Genomic DNA, 21,034 nt, shown 5'->3' on the forward strand with positions numbered 1-21,034 from the left:
CAACAGGCTTCGCCACTTGCGAAAATCTCTCACCGGAGTTAATAAGCTTTTTTTTATTTTCTTACTATCGGCTGCCGGAACTTATTCCACCTGTGCCGCCAGTGGAACTAGTGTAAATAATTATCTCACAAAGTCTTTTCAGTAACCCCCCCCTCTACAGATTGAATTTTTACCTAAATACTATTTATATTGAAATTTACAAATGTTCCTATAATAATAAACTGTTTCTAAACTTTTTTAAACTAATAACAACTTTCTATAGAAAACTCCCAAAAAAAAACTCATGAAATAAAACCAAAAAATAAAACTCCCGCAATTTTTTCATAAAACGTTTCTAAACCTTTTTAATCATATTTATAGTAAATGGACATTGATTCTTCTCAATATGATTAGACATCCAATCGTCAACATTAGAAAACTCTTGTTGGCACATTCTGCATTTACCATTAACTTTCATTCTTTGATCCTTCTTAGTTCCATTTGGATATTGGAAATGGATAGCCTTTAAATGATTCTTAAAGGTATCGCAACGGGAAAAAATCCCGGTATTATGACAACAATGATCTGGTTGAATAGGCTGTTGATCATTTGTAGCACTACCATCCGAAACATACTTGAACGGACACTTGAATTGTCCCTTGTCTGATCCAATCTCTTTCCAGTGACACTTCACATGTCTGAACAAATCATTTGGCCTAGCAAATCCTCGTTGACAGTATTTACAAATGTGAGGACGGCTGGTTGGTTTCAAGTGAGTGGACTTATGTGTTGCCAAATTGGAAAAGAATAATTTGCATTCTGGACATTGTCTCTTTTTTCTTGGTTTCCAATTACGCTTGGCCTGTGTAGGTGAAGAAGATGCAGTAGTAATAGGGGTGTTGGAACCAGACATTTCATCATGGGAAGATGAAGATTCAGGTTCACTTAAATTAACACTGTTGTTGTAACTCATGGTGAATGGAGTTGTACCGTTACTGTTATTCATCATGATGACTGGTGGTTGTGCTTGTTGTAAATAACTTTGATTTAATGGAGAAGGAGATGACATGATAACCTCTGGTTTCATGATAGGATCAGAACTACTTCTAGATCTGGATAATATGTCTGAACTATTGGAATATGGTGATGCAACTGGGCTCATCAATTGTCTTTGTGGTTGTTCTTGTTTTGGGATCAACAAGGTTGGTGATTTGTTACCATATTGGAATGGAGGTAAGTGATGGAACCCAGACTTTTGTTGGAACATTGGTTGTGAAGTACTGTTTGTGGCTGTGGTTGGAAATGCTGGGATGTCTAATGAATGAATGGAAGGTAATTTGAACCCATTTCCTTGTGGTGGTGACTGTGTTTGGTTTACTATGGTTGGAGATGGTGAGTTATATCTATTGGTAGGATAATACTGTTGTGGAGGTTGTGATACTACGGAGTATGGTAATAAACTGTTTTTGTATTGTGGTTGCGGTTGATGTTGATCTGGTACTTGACCAGAGTTATTGGCATTTGTGTTGGCGTTATTGTGCATGATTGATAACATCTTGTTATATAAGTTTCATACAACTAAGTAAGTCTATAAGTCCAAGAAAAAGAAAAAAAAAATATGGTAAACCTTTCTATATTATATAAAAAAGCATATTTTGGGGCCAAACCAGAATTTCGTCGGGTCTTCATTCTTTTTTTTTTTTTGGAGCCCCTAAAAAATAAAAAAGAAACTTTACTACCTGCATCCATACATAAAAAAATACGGCTGATAAAAAACCTTTGTAATCGGGATTAGGACTTAAATTAGTAGGTCATTAATAATATGTGTCAAAGAAAAGGAAGACACGGATACGACTCGAGCTGATTATTAATCTGGAGAACGAAGATAACTCCTATTCGAGGTTTATCGCCGGTGTTGTGTATTGTAATTCACGGGGTTATGTCAATGGGGTGACGAAATAGTAAGCATTTTATCCGATAGGATAGAATTCAAATGCAGGTTATCGATGACCGTTTCGATAGCACCGGATCGATTTATTTTTAACCTTTTGCGTTTTGGTGAGGCGTGCACTTCTGTCATACCTGTTGAGTGATCATCATCTGGATCTTCGTATAAGCAATACCCTTGACATCAATGAGTCAAAATAGGTGAAAATGTACCTTAAGTCTCATAGTCAACTTGGTATAGTTGCAAATGCGGTTGCTCTCGATCGGCTGTATTCATGTATACAGCGCGCTTGCAAATATAAACAATACATCCCCCCCCCCCTATTATTGGACTACTCCTATTATTATCGGTTTTAATTTTTGAAACAATGCTTCTCCGGACCCCACGGCAGAAACCAAAAATTCATCGAGCTAAGGAAAAAAAAAGGCTAATCCGCACCATTTATTCAGCCGTATTGCATTATTAATAATTTATTTTTTCTACCCCTATACCTAATCAGCATGGCAAACTCGGCGAATCCGCGCAGGCAAACGTCATTCTACAACCATAATTTCTTTTTTTGCTTATTATCTCAACCCGCATCTCCTATTTTGCGCCCTACCAAAATAAAATCGTCACTGTTCGTGACTTACGTCAGTAGATAATCACATTAAAATCATGACGACGACGCAAATTAATTGCTTTTGCTGAACTACACAAAATGGTAATAGTTACATCATAACATGTTACTCTACGATTAGATCAATCCACTTAATTTCAAGAAACCCAAAAAATTAGTTGCTGTCGCAAAATGAAAAAAAACCTCCCTTAATAGGAATAGGGGTAGCTTGTTAATCTGAGTGCATTTTTTTTCGAACGGTTGTTTTTATTTTGTGTGCGATTTTTTTTATTTGTCACAGCCGAGTTTACCAGATCTAGCTCTGATCTTATGTGTTACAGTCAAGCAGTGTGTGTGTGTGTGTGTGTATGTGTGTGTGCCCCTCACTCCATTCTAGTGGACGTACATTGCCCCACATATTTGTTACCCTTGTTTCAATTCTCCAAATAAATTTTACGTTACCCCCCAAAAAATATCAATGCAGTGAAAATTTCAACGTAAATATCAAAACATTCACCTAAAAATAGGAGCCGTACGCTTGTAACAAGTTGTAGCACCACGTCATAAATCCCAGTTAACCCCGAAGTTAGAGAACAAAAAAAACACCGCGGCCGCAATCGCAAACTCAACTCTATTCAGCCTCTTTCTCCATCATATGTTGGATCGCCGTGCCGTTCAAAAATAGCTGGTCGTTGATATGCGTTAACATTATTAACTGTAACCTAAAAATATTATCGGGTATTAACTACAAGCTTTTAAACATCGCCTCTATTATTGTTTAATGTTTCTATATTTACATAATAGGATAAACCCGTGGCCAGTATCAAGTAGCAAGTTTAACTTTACCGGTTATTGAGAAAGAGGAAAGAAGTAAATAGGAATTTGCAGAGAATGTAGATATTTGTTGGTTTTCGTATAATTTTTTGCAAATTTAGCATTCAAATGTCTAACTCAAGCAACACTATCCAGCAAATTTATCACTTCACATCAACTAATTCTCTTGTATTCAACTCTAGTCAATAGCACATCTCAACCTTTGTTACTCCACTAAGTGATATCCATTCAATATTGCAAATAGCTATTTTCGGAGATTGATTTAAACAAAACCACGTGACTTAACTCCGCATAGGTTCTTCCGAAAAATACGGACGGGCCGGAAAAATCGGAACAATAACATTAATTCATGCAGGAAATATTGAGATATTTTTCTCTCTATTTTTTATTCTTTTTTTTTTTTTGGCATGATTTTATTTTTTTGTTGGCTTTCAGCCGAATGTTTGTTGTGCACGGCAGTAGTGATTAACACCGATGCTGAGAAATTATTACCTAATTGTTAGTAACAGGTGGGGGAAGTATGAGCTAATTTTAGGGCCGCGATATTTTATGATTACAATTTTGAAATTAATTCATTTAATTATTATGCTAGTGAATGATTTTGTATACAGATAAAGGTTATAGTTGCTGAGATCTAACAAATGTTGGCAGATCTTTTTTTCACATCGTACAGAATTCCACCGCAAGCTGCCAATAAATTTTTTTTTATTGCTGCTGCGAAAAAACGCAGAAATTACTCGTGATGCACATGTTTGTAGCAAGAATTTACTCGTTTATTGTTAGAAAGCAACTGAAAGCCCGACCGACTCTCGCCAATACCCGTTGTATTCTTCTTACTAGTATCAGCTATCGTGCCGTTTGGTCTTCCAAAACGTTCCGATCGTAAACTATGCCACAAAATCACATGCAACTTTTCTTGGTGAAATTATTATGAAATTATTATGTATTAATGCTTATATACTATTTTATCATTAGCGGGAACATTCAATGCGCGCCAAGACCACATTGATTATGCTCAATTTTTACTCCTATTTTTAAGCTTTTCTGGCTCTAACCTTGGATTCACCAGCGGTAGCGGCAGAAGTGGTGGTTGCAGAGGCAGCCTTTTCTTCAGAAGCAGCAACAGCAGCCTTCTTCTTACCAGCTGACTTGTAAACTTTAATGTAGAAGCTAATAAATAAGGCCAAGTAACTGGTTAAGATCAAGTAACCGTAAGCAGCAGCCACTTCACTACCATAACAGTCTCCCATGTGAGGTAAGCTTGGGAAGTACTTGTAAACGTAGTGAGTGTAGGTGGCGAAATAAACGAAAACCAAATCAATCAAGAATTGAATGATTTGGAATCTGGTGACCCATTCCTTCCACCAAACTCTGATTCCTCTGGCACTCAAGAAATAGTACCAGTACATGACAACGTGCACAGCCAAGTTAAGAGTGATTGGAACCCATTCAACAGAGGTGGATCCAGTTAATTGGGTGTAACATAACAAAGCGGTGGCACCGTGGTGGTAGGTGTGCAAAAACAATAACTTCTTCTTCTTCAAGACAAGGAAAACAGTGTCGATCAATTCAAGATACTTAGTTAAGTAGTTCAAGTAGTACAAGGTAACCAATTTAGGAGCAAATGCGTTCTTGTGACAAATAGCATAAAATAAACCATGGTGATACAAGATAGGAACTAATTGTTCAATACATAATAACAACAAACTTAAGGATAACAAAGTTAAGACAATATTGTGTAATTGAAACAAAAAGTTTAATTTCAATGCTGGGACCTTGAAAGTGGTCATCACATATCTTCCGCCAAAGATGACGATGTAATAGGCGATTATGATCCCGATGGCATGCCAACCGTTTGCCAAAAATGTTTGATGATGAATAAATTCAAAATCATCAGCAGGGTATCCGATAACGCCTTCAAATACCTTGTTGAAAATTGGCCATAAGTAAAGACCAAATGGACGTTCAATACTAGGGTAAGTTATTTCAACAACCATTTTCAAAGTATGAATTATTGTGGTTAATATGGAGATGATTCTCTTCAGGTTTTAAGCCAACGAAGTACCTGTCAACAAAAAAAAAAAAAAATTTTTTTTTTCCATGTGTGTTGTTTTGAGTCGCCGTTGAGTCCAACGATCCTCGGCAAATTGTAACGCGTCTTGAAATTCATGGTTGCATCAACTTACACTGGGCTGCGTTTTTACTAATTGTTCATTATAAAACGTTCTTATAAAACTTATTTAACTATAATATATATAAAAAAACACACGTAGACAATCTTCAATTTGGAGATTTGGGCTTCAAATTCAAGAAATCTATAGATACAATAATATCATACCCATTCTCTTCACATGCAAACATAGCCTCATGCTCATTGGAATGTAAAAATCGGATATTCTCCCCTGCCAAGGCTCGTAACAAGGTTTGAGTAGTCAAATCTCTAATTTCGATGAATCCTGGTTCAAACGCAAGAATGTGGGGGAAGAAAAGGGCAATATTTTGTGGGTTACCTTGCCAGAATATCTCCCAGTCGTGAGTAGTTCTCCATCCATTTCTATTGATCAAGAACGCAAATTCCGCGTAACATAATAAAAAGTCCTTACCTACTCTGTAGATGGCCAATGGTGTGACACTTTCTCTTTGGGTAGCAAAATCCAACGAAGGATCAGCTTCATCCAAAATAGATTCTTTGGTCTTACCATCTGGAGTAACAATTTCAAATCCTTTAGCACACCCAATACATAATTTCGATTTCAAGAATGAAATTGAAATTGGATCAGAGCTAAATGAAATTTCTTGAACCTCCAACTTCTTACTCTTGTTTCTTTGATTCTTATCATGAGGACTTGCTGGTTCAAACATACAAATGGAATGTTGTCCACCGGTTCTGGCACCACATACAATTAATCTTCCATCACAAATACCAATCTTGAAGAATGAAATATGGGTCATTAATAATTTACCCAGTTTAGTGTTCTTGACATGATCTAAGGAGTCAGTACAGTTCAAATCAAATTCATACAAACTCTTGTCACTCAACACCAACAATTTGTTAAATTCAACCAAAACTTCAATTTGAGTGACGTATACTTTTGAAATCACCAAGGTCGGATCAGAACAAATCTTTTCATTAGAGGTTGTGCTAATAGAACGAACAGTACTAACCCACACCCCAGAATCTGTTCCATACAACAACTTCTTGCCACCGTAACAAGGTACAGCACAATTGATTCTATTATTACCTTGAAACTTTCTAGTTTCGTATTTAGTCAAGGAAAACAAATCACTATTATCAATCAATTTCTTTTGCTGTTGACTAACTTGTTGTAAAATTTGATTTTGAATTGCTGCATCCTCGGCATACAAAGAAAGATGAACTGGATTACTACCCAATGCATAGAAGTTCAATTGGAATTTGGCGTTGGATGATGAATTCAAGGTGTTTCCAATGTAATTAGTTTCAGCTCTTTGACTTTTTAATGAGACATCAGAAAGTAATGAATTATGATATCTGGTATTCATGATTGTTCTCATGGTAGGAATTTCATATCCACTATTAACAAACAATAATGGTAACAAGAATGGACGTTCAAGAACTTTGTGTTGCTCTCGTTTATTTTGAATCTTGTGCTTCACCAATAATAATGCATGTTCAAAAATATACAAGTCAATCTTTTCGTTATCTCTCTTCCGACTAAGGGTAGCCTGGTAAATGATTCGATCACTATACTTCAATCTAAAGTTAAACCTATTCTCCAATGTTTGTCTTCCCAATAATCTATGCAATACCATAACTTTATGTCTATCAGTACTTATACCAGTTTGCACATTAATCTTGGCTAAAACCTTTTCAATTTCTTCCTTTGCCTTGACCAAATTCTTATAATCAGGAGAGTCTGGTTTGGTGTTCTTCAAAATCCCTGCTAATAACAACTGGTACCTTGCTGGTCTTTGCACACCTTTGATCAAGAATGATGACAAATCTTGTCTTCTAGATTCAGCTTGTCTTTCAACCTTATCTAAAAAAGCTGAATATCTAGGATTGACTTGTTGTTGTCTTTCATGTTCAAATGTAGCAAACACTTTATTACCAGAATAAATAACAAATGGATCAAATTTGCCCACATAATCCAAAAACACATCAGCAATAGTTTCAACAACTGGTTTCTGTTGTTGTTGTCTCCTCGTAAGAGCTTCACTAAACGATCTTCCCAATGCTAACAATTCATGTACACCTCCAAATACAGTACGTAAAAATGCCTCTCGTTGATTCTCAGCAATGATGGGAAGGACAGATAATTTTCTGATATAGAAATCTTCCATGAATTCCAAATCTTTGACATAATCACGTTCAGTATAGACAAATTCGTAAATCAATTCTTGTCTTGTCTTTTCTTGTTTATCTAACTTATCCAAAACCGATTGAGGAACAGTCTTATGCCATAAAGTTTCACTTTCTTCTTGTTCATGTAATGATAGACGAGATACAGCTCTCTTTAATCCACCTTGAGGTTTCAAATTTAATCTTGCTTGCTGTTCCAATCTTCTTGGACATGCAATACTATAACACAAATGGTTTCTTGTACAGGTAGGAGAATAACAATCCGTCAAAATTGTGAACACACCATTAACACCAGTTTCTTGACTTGCAGTCAACTCCTTAGGTTTTTGAAGTTCTGGAGAACTTTGGATATGCTCTTCAGACATTAATTGCTGCAATTGAGCACCATCTACAAATGATCCATGTTTGGAATTGTCGGCACTATTATTACCATTGCTTGAGGACCCACCATTTTCTTCTTGAAAGTAATCAACGCCATTGTAGACATGACTGAATTCGTACAATTCATTAGCAGAATCTCTCAATCGATGATCATAGGAAACATCATGGAAAAACTTCTGCGCATCCAACGATCTTCCTAACAACAAGGCTAAATTTCGATCATTGGTTCTAATAATTCTGGCAATCACGTCAACCGCCATATTACCTGTGAAGGAGCCATAATAATCCAATCCATCCTTGGTGAATCTGGTATCACGAGGCATTTGCTCTTTAAATACTTTAGCCACTTCAGATAACAATGCAGGATAAACTGTTGGACCATGAGATGGATGAACCAATGTTTTCGTAGACGAAATTGATTGATGTTTTTCTAATTTTTGATTGGCAATCGAGGTCGATGATCCTTTCTTTGTTGATAAGGAAGAAAGCTTGGTCATAGAAGAGAATGATCGTGATTTATTCAATGAGTAGTTTCTAGGAAGTGATGTATTAGAACCTCCTGAACTTGACAGATGTCGATGTGTAGTAGTAGGTTGTGGTTGTTCATATGCTCTTTGTTTCAACGAAGTAGATGACAAAGACTTAGCCTTTGGTTCATTGTTATATGATGGCAGAGCAGGACCTGTTGGCGTTGAAACAGTTCTCCTTCCATATCCTTCATTGTACACTTGGTTGGTTTGAATTGGTGGTAAATTACCAGGAGCAGGTTTACGATGAGGGGGTCTTCGTTGTTGTTGTTGCAGCTGTGACGATGATGATGATGATGATGATGTTAATTGCGGTTGGTGCTGTGTTGGGTATGGTAAAGGTGGAGGTGGTTGTGCATTTCCTGGTGGATACTGTAGTGGCGCATCAATAGGATAAGGAGCATTAATAGGAGGGTAAGCTTCCGCAGATGCAACTGAAACACTAGAAATAATGCGCCTACTATTTCCGGGAGCGGTGGAAAGGGACAGTGCCGACCTATTCTTCTGTGGGAAACCCCTTTGATCTAAACCAGTTAAATCATCTTGTTCAATCGGCGAGAATTGCTGTTGATAGTGCTGTGATTGTTGTTGTTGTTGTTGTGGAGGTAGAGGAGGTTGAGGTTGATATTGTGGATGCTGCTGCATATATTGTTGCTGTTGTTGTTGTTGTTGAGAATAGTGTTGTTGAGGCATACCCACATGATGAGGGGCCCCTTGTGAAGCAGGAATATGATGGGACTGTTGTTCTGGCAATGACGCATGACGCGGTTGAAAGGGAGGAGTTTGCGGTCCTGGTATGGAACCTTGGCGAGTAGTGCGCTGCTGTGGCAATGAACCATGACGTGCTTGCTGAGGCAGTTGTCCATATGCATTTGCATAACCTCCATTATGTTGGCCCGGGGAGTTATATCCTTGTTGATAATTCGGCGCAGCATTTTGTTGATACGGCGAATAAGGATCTAGAGATCTTCTGCTGCTAGGTGGTGGTGGTCTATTTGCATGCTGTTGTTGGTTTCCTAATACTTGATTGTTTGGATTGGCTACAGGATATGGTGGTTTGTTGGCAACATTCGAGGGGTATGGCGGTTGTGCCGGCATAGGAGCCTGGTTTGGAGGTTGCTGGGGCTGTTGCTGCAGCTGAGGAGGGTAGTTTTGCTGCTCGGGTTGATTCATAAATGCCAGAGGCAATAAGTGAGCAGGTAATCCCTGGGGTTGAGTCATGGAACTATTTGAATGCAGTGATTGTTGGTCTGGTGGTATATAATGATTGGATGACATCCATAAAAAGAACTCAAATGTGAGAAACAACCAAAATAAATAGTTGCTGTTTCAAAAAAAACACACACACAAGAAACTGATACAAAAAGAGAGAATCGGATGCCTGTTGGATTTCACGTCCTTAATTAGTTGCAACTAATTGATTTCTTGAATGATGGAAGATTGTTAGTGTTGACAAGCTAAGAAATGAGCGAGGGTGAGTTTTACCAGGAACTGGAAAAAAAAAAACCGAAAACGAATACGAAACCACAGCAAATAAAACAAAAAAAGGCAATTCAGACCACAAAGAAAAAAATTTCTATGGAAACTTGGAGACAAGTCAGTCTGAACAATTCACAACAATAGTTTCCTTCAAATTGAGGCACAGGATCTTTATTTGTAAGCTTACGTAATTATCAATCTTGTGGACAATTTCCAACTTTTTCAGTTAATATTTCCTTTTGGTGAGGTATATTATTAGTAACTTTGTAATTTCACTAAAGCCGAAAAAAAAGAGACAAGACGGCTTTTTTAAAAAAAAACCGCTTTGTTTCCACTGGAAATGCGCCCCGCTAAGACCGAAGAAGGTGAAACTTGTGCATGCAAAACCCGTAGATTCTTGTCATTGGCTTTAAGCGATGGCCTGAGCCAATTAGATGCAGGTGAAAACTTGGTAATCCATACATGACTCCTTCCAGAGGGGCGCATGTACGTTGTCGATTGACTTAATCTGATATGCATGAATGGCAAAACCGGTATAAACCTAAATCGGCAATCCTCTAGTAGATTTGTATTAATTTGCAATTTTTCAATTTGTCTAGAAATGGCAAGAACCGCTATGTCAACAATAGGTGTTTGGTTAGGATCTATTTGTTTCATGAACGGGCCCAAATGGAATGTGACTACTTTCACATGGCTCATTTGCTGCAATCATTCATGACGAACCAAATCTAACGTTTGTGAAGCAGTACCACTAAAAAATGTTTAAAACAGGCTAGTGAGGACATGTGATGACGTCAGGATAATACAATTATTTTAATTTCTTGCACGGCAGCCAGAAACAGCATTGATGAACGGAGGTTGGTGAGTATTGCCGTGGGTGGTTATTGTAGACCAGACACCATGTTAAGTGGACCGAAAGTACTGTTTTTGGCCCCCTTTACTCGTTCCTCTTGAATGCAAGCCCCCAAACAGTAAATTAAAACAGTTTCAATTCACATCTCTGTTTACAATTAATTGATTGAATCATCGGTAGATTGATCGATCGATTGATTGATTGATTAGGTAAAGATTTTTAAGAGTTACCAAGATCCTTGTAAATCGTGATATATGAAACTTTAGCTGAAAGTCTTACGACAGAAACGGTACATCAATTTTGAAATAGGTCCTTAAAATAAGGTTGAACTTACCAATCTATTCCAATAAATGATCTTCTGATTGGTCTATCAGACTTCCATAGTAGTTCTTGGTTAAGATTAGATCACTGTGTCAGAAAGATAAGTCAATTCCATGCCATTTTTGGCAACCATCCACAAGAGTGGCTTTGCCTCGTACTATATGCAGTACAGAAACCCAAGATTTTGCTCACACACGAAATTTTAAAATCCGATAAGAATCTTTGGTTGTTAGTGATGCGTTTGTATTTCCTAGTATCGGATGTGTTAACATGGGACAACTGACATCTGCCCCCAAGATAACCGCTCAGGATAGAGCGATTTTCAAATTAAAAGAACAAAGAGATAGCATCAAACAGTATCAGCGAAAGTTGAGTCGAGTAGTTGACCGACAATCGGAACTTGCTCGACAAGCTGTAAAGAATAAGCAACCGGACAGAGCCAAATTTTACCTCAGATCCAAAAAACAACAAGAATCAGTCATAGCTAAAACGTTTGATCAATTAGATAACCTAGAAAACTTGATTGGCACTATAGAATTCAAATTGATTGAAAAAGACGTGATTTATGGTTTGCAAGAAGGTAATAAAGTATTGACGAAATTAAATAATGAAATGAGCGTAGAAAGAATCGATAAAGTTTTAGATCAATTGGAGGATGAAAGAATCAAAGTGGATGAAATTTCAGATGCATTAGGTATGGGAAGTGGATTGAACAAATTAGAAGAAACCGAAGTTGATGAAGAGCTTGCCAAACTAAACGAAGAAATCAACGGCCCTGAAGTTGTTAAATTACCTGATACCCCAAACACTCAAATATTACCTAAGGCTCCTACAAACAAGATAGAAGATAAGGTGGAGGAAGTAAAGGAAGAAGCAGATAAAGTTGGCCAACAAGCAAACGAGCCCTTGGCTGCATAGACTAAAAATTCATTCTTTAATCTTTAATTCATTAATATTTCAATCTAAATACAAGAAGATTCATTAATATTTTTTTTTTTTACAAATCTAACCATTCCAAGAATTCTGGGGTGAAGTAACTGATAATTAATCTTGCCCCAGCTCTTAAGTACCCTTGGTGACTTTCAAATGCAATAGCCTTGAGATCAAAGACTCCCTTTTCGGCAGCAGCATGCAACATAGCATATTCACCACTCACTTGATAAGTACAGATTGGGTAGTCACGACATAATCTAGAAGCATCACTAACAATATCCAAATAAAAGGTTGATGGCTTGATAATCACAGCATCAGCACCTTCTTCCATATCTCTAACTAATGCTCTACGAGCTAAACCAGCACCCCCTGGAGGTAATTGGTAAGCCTTACGGTCACCTTGACCAGGAGTACTACCAGCAGCATCTCTGAATGGACCATACAAGTTACCAGAAAATTTTGCAGCATAGGACATAACAAAACACTTATTACCAAGACCAGCATTAATTAAACCAAGCTTAATATCTTTAATTCTACCATCCATCATATCTGAAGGAGCAACTGAGTGTGCGCCTGCCTTGGCATAGTTCACAGCAACGGCGGCGATTCTTTGAACTGATGGTTCTCTATTTAAAGTTCCATCTTCGTTAAGAAGACCACAGTGACCATGGTCAGTATATTCACATAAACACACGTCACACATGATGAACAAATCTGGAAAGTTTTTGCGTAACAATTTAATAGACTGGATAACTGGACCTTCTGGATCATCTGCAGCAGTTCCAACCTGGTCCTTGACGCCTTCCTTCAATGGAACACCAAACAAAATCACCGATCTCAAACCCTTTTCTACTAATGATTTGACATAAGGAATCAACTTGTTGACTCCTCGACGTTTGATATTAGGTAACGAAGGAATATCGCTCTCTTCATCTGGTCTATCGGTGACAAATAATGGGAAAATAAACATGTTCTTAGTAAGCTGTCTTTCTTGCTGCCATTCACGAGCTAATGGATGGTGGTAACCACCTTGCAAGATGGATGATATCAGTGACCCAGAAGAGGGTAAGAATTCAGCGGTATGAACCATAACGTATATGTTTAGTGGTGTCTTGCAAAAGAGAGGTATTGCTGTAATTGCTTCGTTTATGAAAAATTTCTTTTCCGAGCTGCGAATCGGGAATTACAGATACGGCCACGGCTAAATAATAAAGATTTTTCACTCTGGAATACTGAGTCAGATCCTTTTTTATGCTGAATATTAAAAGAGTTACACTAAAGGGTAGATATCATACCTTTTATACTTATATTTAACTATGTAGCTGACGGGTTTAAGATTGCAATTGCTTACTAATTCACAGTATAGAACTAGATCATAGGATCGGGTTTTGATGCGCGCGCTATTTATTTCCTAATTTAGTGCGAAATATCCCGACTAAGTGTTACAAAAATCATTCTGCATTAGAGCTGCAGTTTCATATTTATTCATTCTTCTTCTTATCCTTATCCTCTGTAGGTTCGGTGTCTTTGTTAAGTTTGTCATAGACAATAGCTTGTCCGAATAATGTAGAATTCATCACCAAAGAAGCAGTATAACCTGCAACTAGAATCTTTTCATTAGAAGTATCCTTTCTTCTCTTCGACTTAAGGGAGTAGTCAGTGAATGAAGTATAAACTCTAATCAAAGAACCAATGACATTCGCAGTCAAAACAGTTTCCGACAAATGACTAGCAGTTTTCAATTTATAATTCTGACGGATTTGAGGAAGTTTAGCAATGACGGAGAATGGAATATTCAAAATCTGCAAGGCGGAGATTAATTGCGGTGGAGCAATTTTGGTGAAGAACACAGTGGCTGCAACCATAATAGCCAAAGTATTAGCAACCTTTGACTTGGCGACTGCTTGTACCTTTTGTTTACAGTCCAAATTCGAGAAATCGTCAATTTCTCCATAAGCTCTCAACCGGTAAAACTTGGCCAATAGGATAATAATGGCATTTTGTATGCCTAGTAATAAACTCTCACCATAATTGATGAACGGAACTTTGTTCTGTGCATTGAATACAGCATGGATTAAATAATTGACAGTTTCAAGTCCCAATCCGTCCAAGGATAATCCTTCAGCTACGGAAATGCGGGATTTTTCAGATTTAATAAGAAGCTTTCTTATCTGAGGGATTCTAATGAATGAAGAAACTGCAACTGTTGCTGATCCCAACACGGCTGCAAGTATACGTCCATACCCAATCGCCTTGGCCTGGCTGAATGCCATTTGTATGAGAACTTTGTTGGAGATATCATCGCTGTAGACAGCTTTGATCAATACTATAATTGGTGAAGACATCTTTGTATTGCTTGAATAATGTTGTGGTTTCAAAGATTTAATTGTTAGAAAAAAAAAATATTCAGGTGAAACTATTCAATTGATATAGCCAAGAAAGTTTGATAATGTTGCTAGTGATGTACCCCAACAATTCGCGTGTTATGAGAAAGTCCGAGGTCAATTTTACAATGGTTGATATTGTCATACTAAAAAGCTTATCTTGTGAAAAATGCTCTCAAAATTTCCTAATTGGGTAAGTCGAACCATGTGCAAAATCGACAGGTTTCTAGTGGACGTGCCAACCTACAAGTAAGTGCTACTAACAACTTTTGAATTTTAATGATATTATACAGAGCTAGTTAGCTAAACTAATAGTGTGATTTTTTGGTCTTGGAAAGCTTGTCTAATTTCTTCTTCAAATCTTCTTCAGTTGATTCAATGTACTTCAAATTTTCTAAATGTAAATTCAACAATTTGACAATTTCTTCAACTGGATTTTCCCCTCCCTTTGAAGTCTTTTGCAATGATTTTTCATCGGATGATCCAGTAGTGGCACCAGAATTACCTTCTGCCAAATCATTTATCAAATTCTTGTTAAATACATCGCTAACTGAATTGATTTCATTGATCAATGTGCTCAAATTCTCACCCAAATTATCCAATCTTTCATCCAACAATTCAGCATTATGATAAGCCTTTTCTCGTAATTTATCAGTAACACTTAAAGAACTATTATTTGAATTTGCAGCAGCAGCAGCAGCCGCGGCAGCCGCAGCCGCGGAAGCACCATTAGTAGATGCAGCAGCAGCTGCTGCATCAGCGGATTGCATTACTGCAGTAGCATTAGCAGCAGCTGAATTATTATTCAATTCAATGTTATTCAACAAAATATCAGCCTGTTGTTCATAGTTATCCAACAACTTCTCTAATTCATCTTGTTGGTTTTCGACAAATAACAAGTGTTGATCGATCTTAGATTGTGTAGCTTCTGCTTCAAGTGAGTCCTGATTCAATTTAGCAATTTCGTCTCCACTTTGAACTAGTTGTTGATCCCATTCTTTAACTTTTTCAGTATAGGAATTAAATATTTTACTAGTTGTGGATAATTGCTTGGACCATTTTATAATCAAATCATCTAATGTCTTATTATCAATGGATACTGGAATAGGTTCAATCTTTGTTGGCTTCAAGTTTGGTTGAACTGACGTTGTAGCAGTAGTAGCAGTGGGTGCAATAGAACCAGCCGTGGCAGGTTTACTATCGTCTTTCTTTTCATCAGGTTTAGTGCCAAACGTTAAACTTGGAGTTGTACCTGAAGCAGCTGGCTTATCCTCATCTTTCTTAGCTCCAAATAACCCTGAAGAAGCTGGCTTATCATCATCCTTTTTGGCACCAAATGAGAAACCACCAGTAGTTGCAGCAGGTTTGTCATCATCTTTCTTTGCACCGAATGAGAAACCACCAGTAGTTGCAGCAGGTTTGTCATCATCTTTCTTTGCACCGAATGAGAAACCACCAGTAGTCGCAGCAGGTTTGTCATCATCTTTCTTAGCTCCAAATAACCCTGAAGAAGCTGGCTTATCATCATCTTTCTTAGCTCCAAATAACCCTGAAGAAGCTGGCTTATCATCGTCTTTCTTTGCTCCAAACGTAAATCCAGATGTCGGTTTGGCATCGTCTTTCTTTGCACCGAACAAACCACCAGTTGCAGCAGCAGGTTTATCGTCATCCTTCTTAGCACCAAATAATCCACCAGCAACGGGAGTTGGAGTCTTCAGATCATCCTTCTTAGCACCAAATAAACCACCAGAGAGTGGAGTAGGTGCTTTATCACCAGCTTTAGCACCAAATAAACCACCGGTAGGAGCAGATGAGTTGCCATCAGTTTTAGCGCCAAACAATCCACCTGTTGGAGCAGGCGAGTTACCATCATTCTTTGTGGCACTAAATAAACCACCAGTAGGAGCGGGTGAACTGCTAGCATCCTTATTAGCGCCTAATGTGAACCCACCACCAGAGAGAGGAGTAGGTGCTTTAATCTCATCCTTCTTGGCACCAAATAAACCACCAGCTGGTGCAGGTGATGCTTCCTTTTTTTCACCAAATGAAAAACCTGGAGCCGAAGTGGTTGTCTTGGCACCAAACAATCCACTTCCTCCAGCAGGTGTGATTCCTCCGGACTTATCATCAGTTTTAGCACCACCAAATAATCCACCACCAAGCTGTGGCTTGGATGCATCATTTGCGGTAGATCCAAATGAGGCAGATGGAGTTATGGACCCAGAACCAGCATCCTTGTTGGAACCAAAGGTGAAACTCTTCCCAGCTCCAAATCCTGGTGTTGGAGATGCTGTACCTGATGCAGCAGCAGCAGCAGCAGTAGTAGTGGTTGTGTTAGCAGGTTTGGCTGCTCCAAATGAGAAAGCTGGCGGAGTTCCTGATGTAGCTGCAGGGGCACCAAAGGTGGCTGCAGGTTTAGTAGAACCACTGGCATTTCCAAACAACCCAGAATTATTCAGCGATCCAAACATTGGATTTTGCGTTGTTGTGCTTGTGGATTGTGCTGCTGCTGCACCAAATGGAGACGCTGGTTTTGAAGGTTGGTTGGATCCAAATGCTGGCGTCGAACCTGTTGTTCCAAAGGCTGGTGTAGTTCCAGTGCCGGATCCAAATACACCTGGTTTAGATGCACCAAACCCAGTAGCACCAGTATTTGCGTTTGATGGATTCGACAAATTGAATCCAGATGATGTGGAAGTCCCAGTTTGGAAGTTAAAGGTGTTTGATTGTTGTCCAGATGAACCACCTGTGTTTTGTTGCTGTCCAAACATTGTGTTGTATTTTCAATAAACAGAAACCTTGCTTTTCTTGAATCAACCAAGTATAAATATGTTCGATATTAATTGAAGATTAGCAGTTTCTAGAATATACAAAAGAACCTTTGCACTGTCTTACCTGAGATGTTTGTTGATGTGTGCCTGTTTTTTTTTTTCTTTCGTAAAAACAATGAGCAGAGAAAATTCAAAGGATCATATACTTGCAACTGAGTTTCACGTACAAATTATTCTGACAAAAAAGACGATTAGTATACTTGTGTGTGTGCATTATTCTCAACGTCTAAGACACAGGTTTATTCAACATATAAAACTATAAATATGTAATTTACTTAGTACCTTGGGCGGCAACAGCAGCGGCACCAGCGGCAGCAGCTTCTGGGTCCAAGTAGTAAGCTGGCTTGGTTGGCTTCAAGTTTTCATCCAATTCGTAAACCAATGGAATACCAGTTGGAATGTTTAAACCGGCAATTTCTTCATCAGAAATACCATCCAAGTGCTTGACTAAGGCTCTCAAGGAGTTACCGTGAGCAGCAATAAGGACAGTCTTACCTTGCAACAAGTCACCGGCGATTTCATCTTGCCAGTATGGTAATAATCTGTCAATGACCAACTTCAAGGATTCGGTTCTTGGGACACAAGCTGGGTCAATGTCGCTGTATCTAATGTCACCAACTTGGGTCCATTTAGAATCTTCAGAAATAACTGGAGGTGGAACATCGAAAGATCTTCTGTAAATTTGGAACTTTTCCTTACCGAATTGCTTTAAGGATTCAGCCTTGTCCTTACCTTGTAAATCACCGTAGTGTCTTTCGTTCAATCTCCAAGATCTCTTGACTGGAATGTACAATTGATCAGCAGCATCCAAAGCAATGTTGGCGGTTTGGATAGCACGGGATAACTTAGAAGTGTACAAGATATCAGCTTGGATACCAGCTTCCTTGATCAATTCACCGGCTCTCTTGGCCTCCTTTTCACCAGTGGCAGATAAACGACAATCAACCCAACCGGTGAATAAGTTCAATTCGTTCCATTCGGATTGACCGTGTCTGACTAAAACTAACTTTGGCATTATGATTTTAAAGTATCAATTGATAATTAAAGAAAAAGAAGAAACTATAAAAAAAAACAATTGGGTTATGGAAAATTTGGAAATTATTTATATTGTTGTGTGAGAAATTTCCATCCACCCCTCGCTCACTGTCCCGGAGCTGAATCCTGCAACGGTAGAACGGGAGAAGGTCAACTGATTACACTTCGGACTTCTCTCCGCCATAAAATTTTTTTAACCGCACTATCACGTGATGTAGCAGAATTCCACACAAAGTTACACCCTCACACCATGTGCACGTTTATAATCAAGAACGGACCTACTTGGTAAGACATTGACTGAAGAAACAAACTAAAGAAGCTAAAAGCGACATATACATATTTGTAGTTACAATTTTGAACATACACATTCACATGAACTTATCAGGATACCTAATCTGACCTGGGTATTCACTGCGAACTATTTAAGTTCGCACACGTTTTGACGTTCCAACCAGTTTATTTATATATGAATTCTACGTCTATATCGAACAGTAGAAAATACATCATATAATAAACCATTGTATTTCGATACTCTTTTTGATGTTCCGGAGGATTCGCCGACAGTTCAATAATGTTATTTCGGCACGAACAATCTTGGCCATTTTCTCGCGGCAACAAAGACTATTGCTTCTCTCTCAAGTAATGGTTGTATGCACCTTGGAAAAACAACCCCACTACCATTTAGGTTTCGGGATTGGTTGTTTGATATATTATTTACCATGTGTAAACGCTATACTACATATTTGTACTTAAAAAAACTCGATAATGATATCATTCAGAAGTAGATATGTTCAATCTATGACAATTGTTGTCAGAAACTCTACTTTTCCCGAGGTTCAGAACAGAAAATTAAATTTCTGCTACACTTTAGAAACAGCCAGTTCAAAATCAATAATCTCTACTGGAAGTATCCATCAACTTTCAAAGCATTACACGTCATTTTCTGATCAATAGACATATTTAAAATTCCTTGAATTTTAGGAAATCTTATAGCATCATTACTGGTATTAATGGCTGGTTTTCATGGGAGCTTCCCCCATAGCAGTAACTATATCTTTCTCTGAATTAAACGTAGTAGCATAAGTAGTTGCTGATAAATTTTGTGTTTCGGGCTCCTAAATTAATATCATGTTCAACTTGAGAACTGATGAACTAACTGAAGTAATGGTGCCCCCCCCCCCCATTCCAATTAGTATGAGATTTAGTACCATATTTTTTTAACCATTATGTACTTGTTAAGAAATCATCAATTAGGAAGGAAATATTACAGAACAAAAACAAATTAATATTGCTCGTTAAGAAAACAAGAACATATATTCAAAGGAGATTATGTATGATGGGGATTATTTTGGGAAAGTTAATCAATGGTATAAAGCTATAGTTTTTGTAGAATCCGATCGAGTAGTATAATTCATCAGACAGTCCCTAGTTCCAACTCAAGGTAACAACAAATAGTGCTAATTTCTCAGACACTCTTTTTCATTTAAAAGAGTTAATTTTGTTCCTTTAATCCAAAGATTACATATATCCCCTGTTCCTAACCATAGTCATAGCTGGCAGAAATTTGAACAAACTAACCTTTAATTTATATTTTTTTTTTGGCTTTTGATTATACAAATACTATTGAGGAAATATTAGAAATTTATTAGCAAGAAATTGCTTAGTATAGAGAAGAATCTTAAATCTCAAGCATCGAAGAATAACCATGTTAATAGAAGACAAATTTTCTAATTCAACTTCAGTGGAATCAAATTATGTGGTGTGGTATTTACACACGATAGCATTGCCTCTGAAAACTTTCTTGGAGTCTTTTAAGTCGCCAAATTGAACCACTAAAGCCTATTATTACACAAACATACCAAACTTCCACACGACAAATAGCCGGAAATGATTTTTTTGCAGTCGTCTTCATAAAAAATTATTTTGGTTGAGACTTATTGGTCATTAGCTGCGGTCACGTTAGACGAGTAATTCATTTACTCTTTCTTAAAATTTCTCATATGGTATCTGAAATAGTCCAGGCAATTCTTTGCAGTTTTGTATAGCTTTGATGCGATGAAAGAATCTTGGCAAATAAATTAGTTTCTTTGTTTACTACTTAAGTATGCGTGACATGTACGTTGTTCGTCATTGAATAGAATATATGCATCTCGACCTATTTTTTTTTTACTAAACCAAATAAATCCAAGGGGGCATATCTGATTTCATTGTCTTGATATTCCACATTGGTGATAATAGTAACTAAATATGGTATTAAACGAAAGTAATGAATTTAATTCGTGCCTTATTTTTTAGGTGAAAAAAATATTTCAGAACTTTCTAAAAATCCTAACTTGTTTTCAAAAAAATAATAGATGCCAAAAGGCGCCGCATTGTATTGAAAGCGCTTAATGCACTGCTGGTAACTTTGCACTAGTAAAAGAACCAAGTGTATTATCTAATTTCGATCGGACTATACCGGTCCATTTCCGTGAACAATATAAAATGAAGGAATTTTATGATTTATCATGGGTTGTCTTGGAAATTGTATTAAGCTAAAACAGAGATTCTAGTTTGGAAAAAGAGCAGGTATTTTCTTTGATTTCCAAT

At 37.5% G+C, this 21,034-nt stretch overlaps 8 protein-coding genes across 8 annotated transcripts; 1 reads left to right on the top strand and 7 right to left on the bottom strand. All coding sequences in view use genetic code 12, as the record gives it.

The window, feature by feature from the left end:
- Nucleotides 1-171: 171 nt before the first annotated feature.
- STP4 (Stp4p) lies at nucleotides 172-1,569 on the bottom strand (the record flags this gene model as incomplete). Its single annotated transcript, XM_007374917.1, has 1 exon — nucleotides 172-1,569. The coding sequence occupies one exon, from the start codon at nucleotides 1,520-1,522 to the stop codon at nucleotides 335-337; it is 1,188 nt and encodes a 395-aa protein (XP_007374979.1).
- Nucleotides 1,570-4,289: 2,720 nt separating this feature from the next.
- On the bottom strand, nucleotides 4,290-5,424 carry FEN12 (fatty acid elongase; the record flags this gene model as incomplete). Its single annotated transcript, XM_007374918.1, has 1 exon — nucleotides 4,290-5,424. The coding sequence occupies one exon, from the start codon at nucleotides 5,354-5,356 to the stop codon at nucleotides 4,394-4,396; it is 963 nt and encodes a 320-aa protein (XP_007374980.1).
- Nucleotides 5,425-5,639: 215 nt separating this feature from the next.
- On the bottom strand, nucleotides 5,640-8,579 carry ROM2 (Rho family guanine nucleotide exchange factor; the record flags this gene model as incomplete). Its single annotated transcript, XM_007374919.1, has 2 exons — nucleotides 5,640-8,018; nucleotides 8,175-8,579. 2 exons carry the CDS (start codon nucleotides 8,577-8,579, stop codon nucleotides 5,640-5,642), a joined length of 2,784 nt encoding a protein of 927 aa, XP_007374981.1.
- Nucleotides 8,580-11,499: 2,920 nt separating this feature from the next.
- Nucleotides 11,500-12,245, top strand: VPS20 (ESCRT-III subunit protein; the record flags this gene model as incomplete). Its single annotated transcript, XM_007374920.1, has 1 exon — nucleotides 11,500-12,245. One exon carries the CDS (start codon nucleotides 11,533-11,535, stop codon nucleotides 12,178-12,180), a length of 648 nt encoding a protein of 215 aa, XP_007374982.1.
- Nucleotides 12,246-12,259: 14 nt separating this feature from the next.
- HEM2 (porphobilinogen synthase) lies at nucleotides 12,260-13,285 on the bottom strand (the record flags this gene model as incomplete). The annotated part of the gene is made up of 1 exon (XM_007374921.1): nucleotides 12,260-13,285. One exon carries the CDS (start codon nucleotides 13,283-13,285, stop codon nucleotides 12,260-12,262), a length of 1,026 nt encoding a protein of 341 aa, XP_007374983.1.
- A 391-nt stretch (nucleotides 13,286-13,676) lies between these two features.
- Nucleotides 13,677-14,540, bottom strand: SPAPADRAFT_137163 (uncharacterized protein; the record flags this gene model as incomplete). The annotated part of the gene is made up of 1 exon (XM_007374922.1): nucleotides 13,677-14,540. The coding sequence occupies one exon, from the start codon at nucleotides 14,538-14,540 to the stop codon at nucleotides 13,677-13,679; it is 864 nt and encodes a 287-aa protein (XP_007374984.1).
- A 347-nt stretch (nucleotides 14,541-14,887) lies between these two features.
- On the bottom strand, nucleotides 14,888-16,081 carry NSP1 (FG-nucleoporin; the record flags this gene model as incomplete). The annotated part of the gene is made up of 2 exons (XM_007374923.1): nucleotides 14,888-15,523; nucleotides 15,584-16,081. Coding segments are annotated over 2 exons (1,134 nt in total), but the record flags the coding sequence as incomplete, so codon positions are not given.
- Nucleotides 16,082-17,681: 1,600 nt separating this feature from the next.
- GPM1 (phosphoglycerate mutase) lies at nucleotides 17,682-18,425 on the bottom strand (the record flags this gene model as incomplete). The annotated part of the gene is made up of 1 exon (XM_007374924.1): nucleotides 17,682-18,425. One exon carries the CDS (start codon nucleotides 18,423-18,425, stop codon nucleotides 17,682-17,684), a length of 744 nt encoding a protein of 247 aa, XP_007374986.1.
- Nucleotides 18,426-21,034: the final 2,609 nt, after the last annotated feature.

This window comes from Spathaspora passalidarum (genome assembly GCF_000223485.1).
Source record: "Spathaspora passalidarum NRRL Y-27907 unplaced genomic scaffold SPAPAscaffold_3, whole genome shotgun sequence".
NCBI lineage: Eukaryota > Fungi > Ascomycota > Pichiomycetes > Serinales > Debaryomycetaceae > Spathaspora > Spathaspora passalidarum.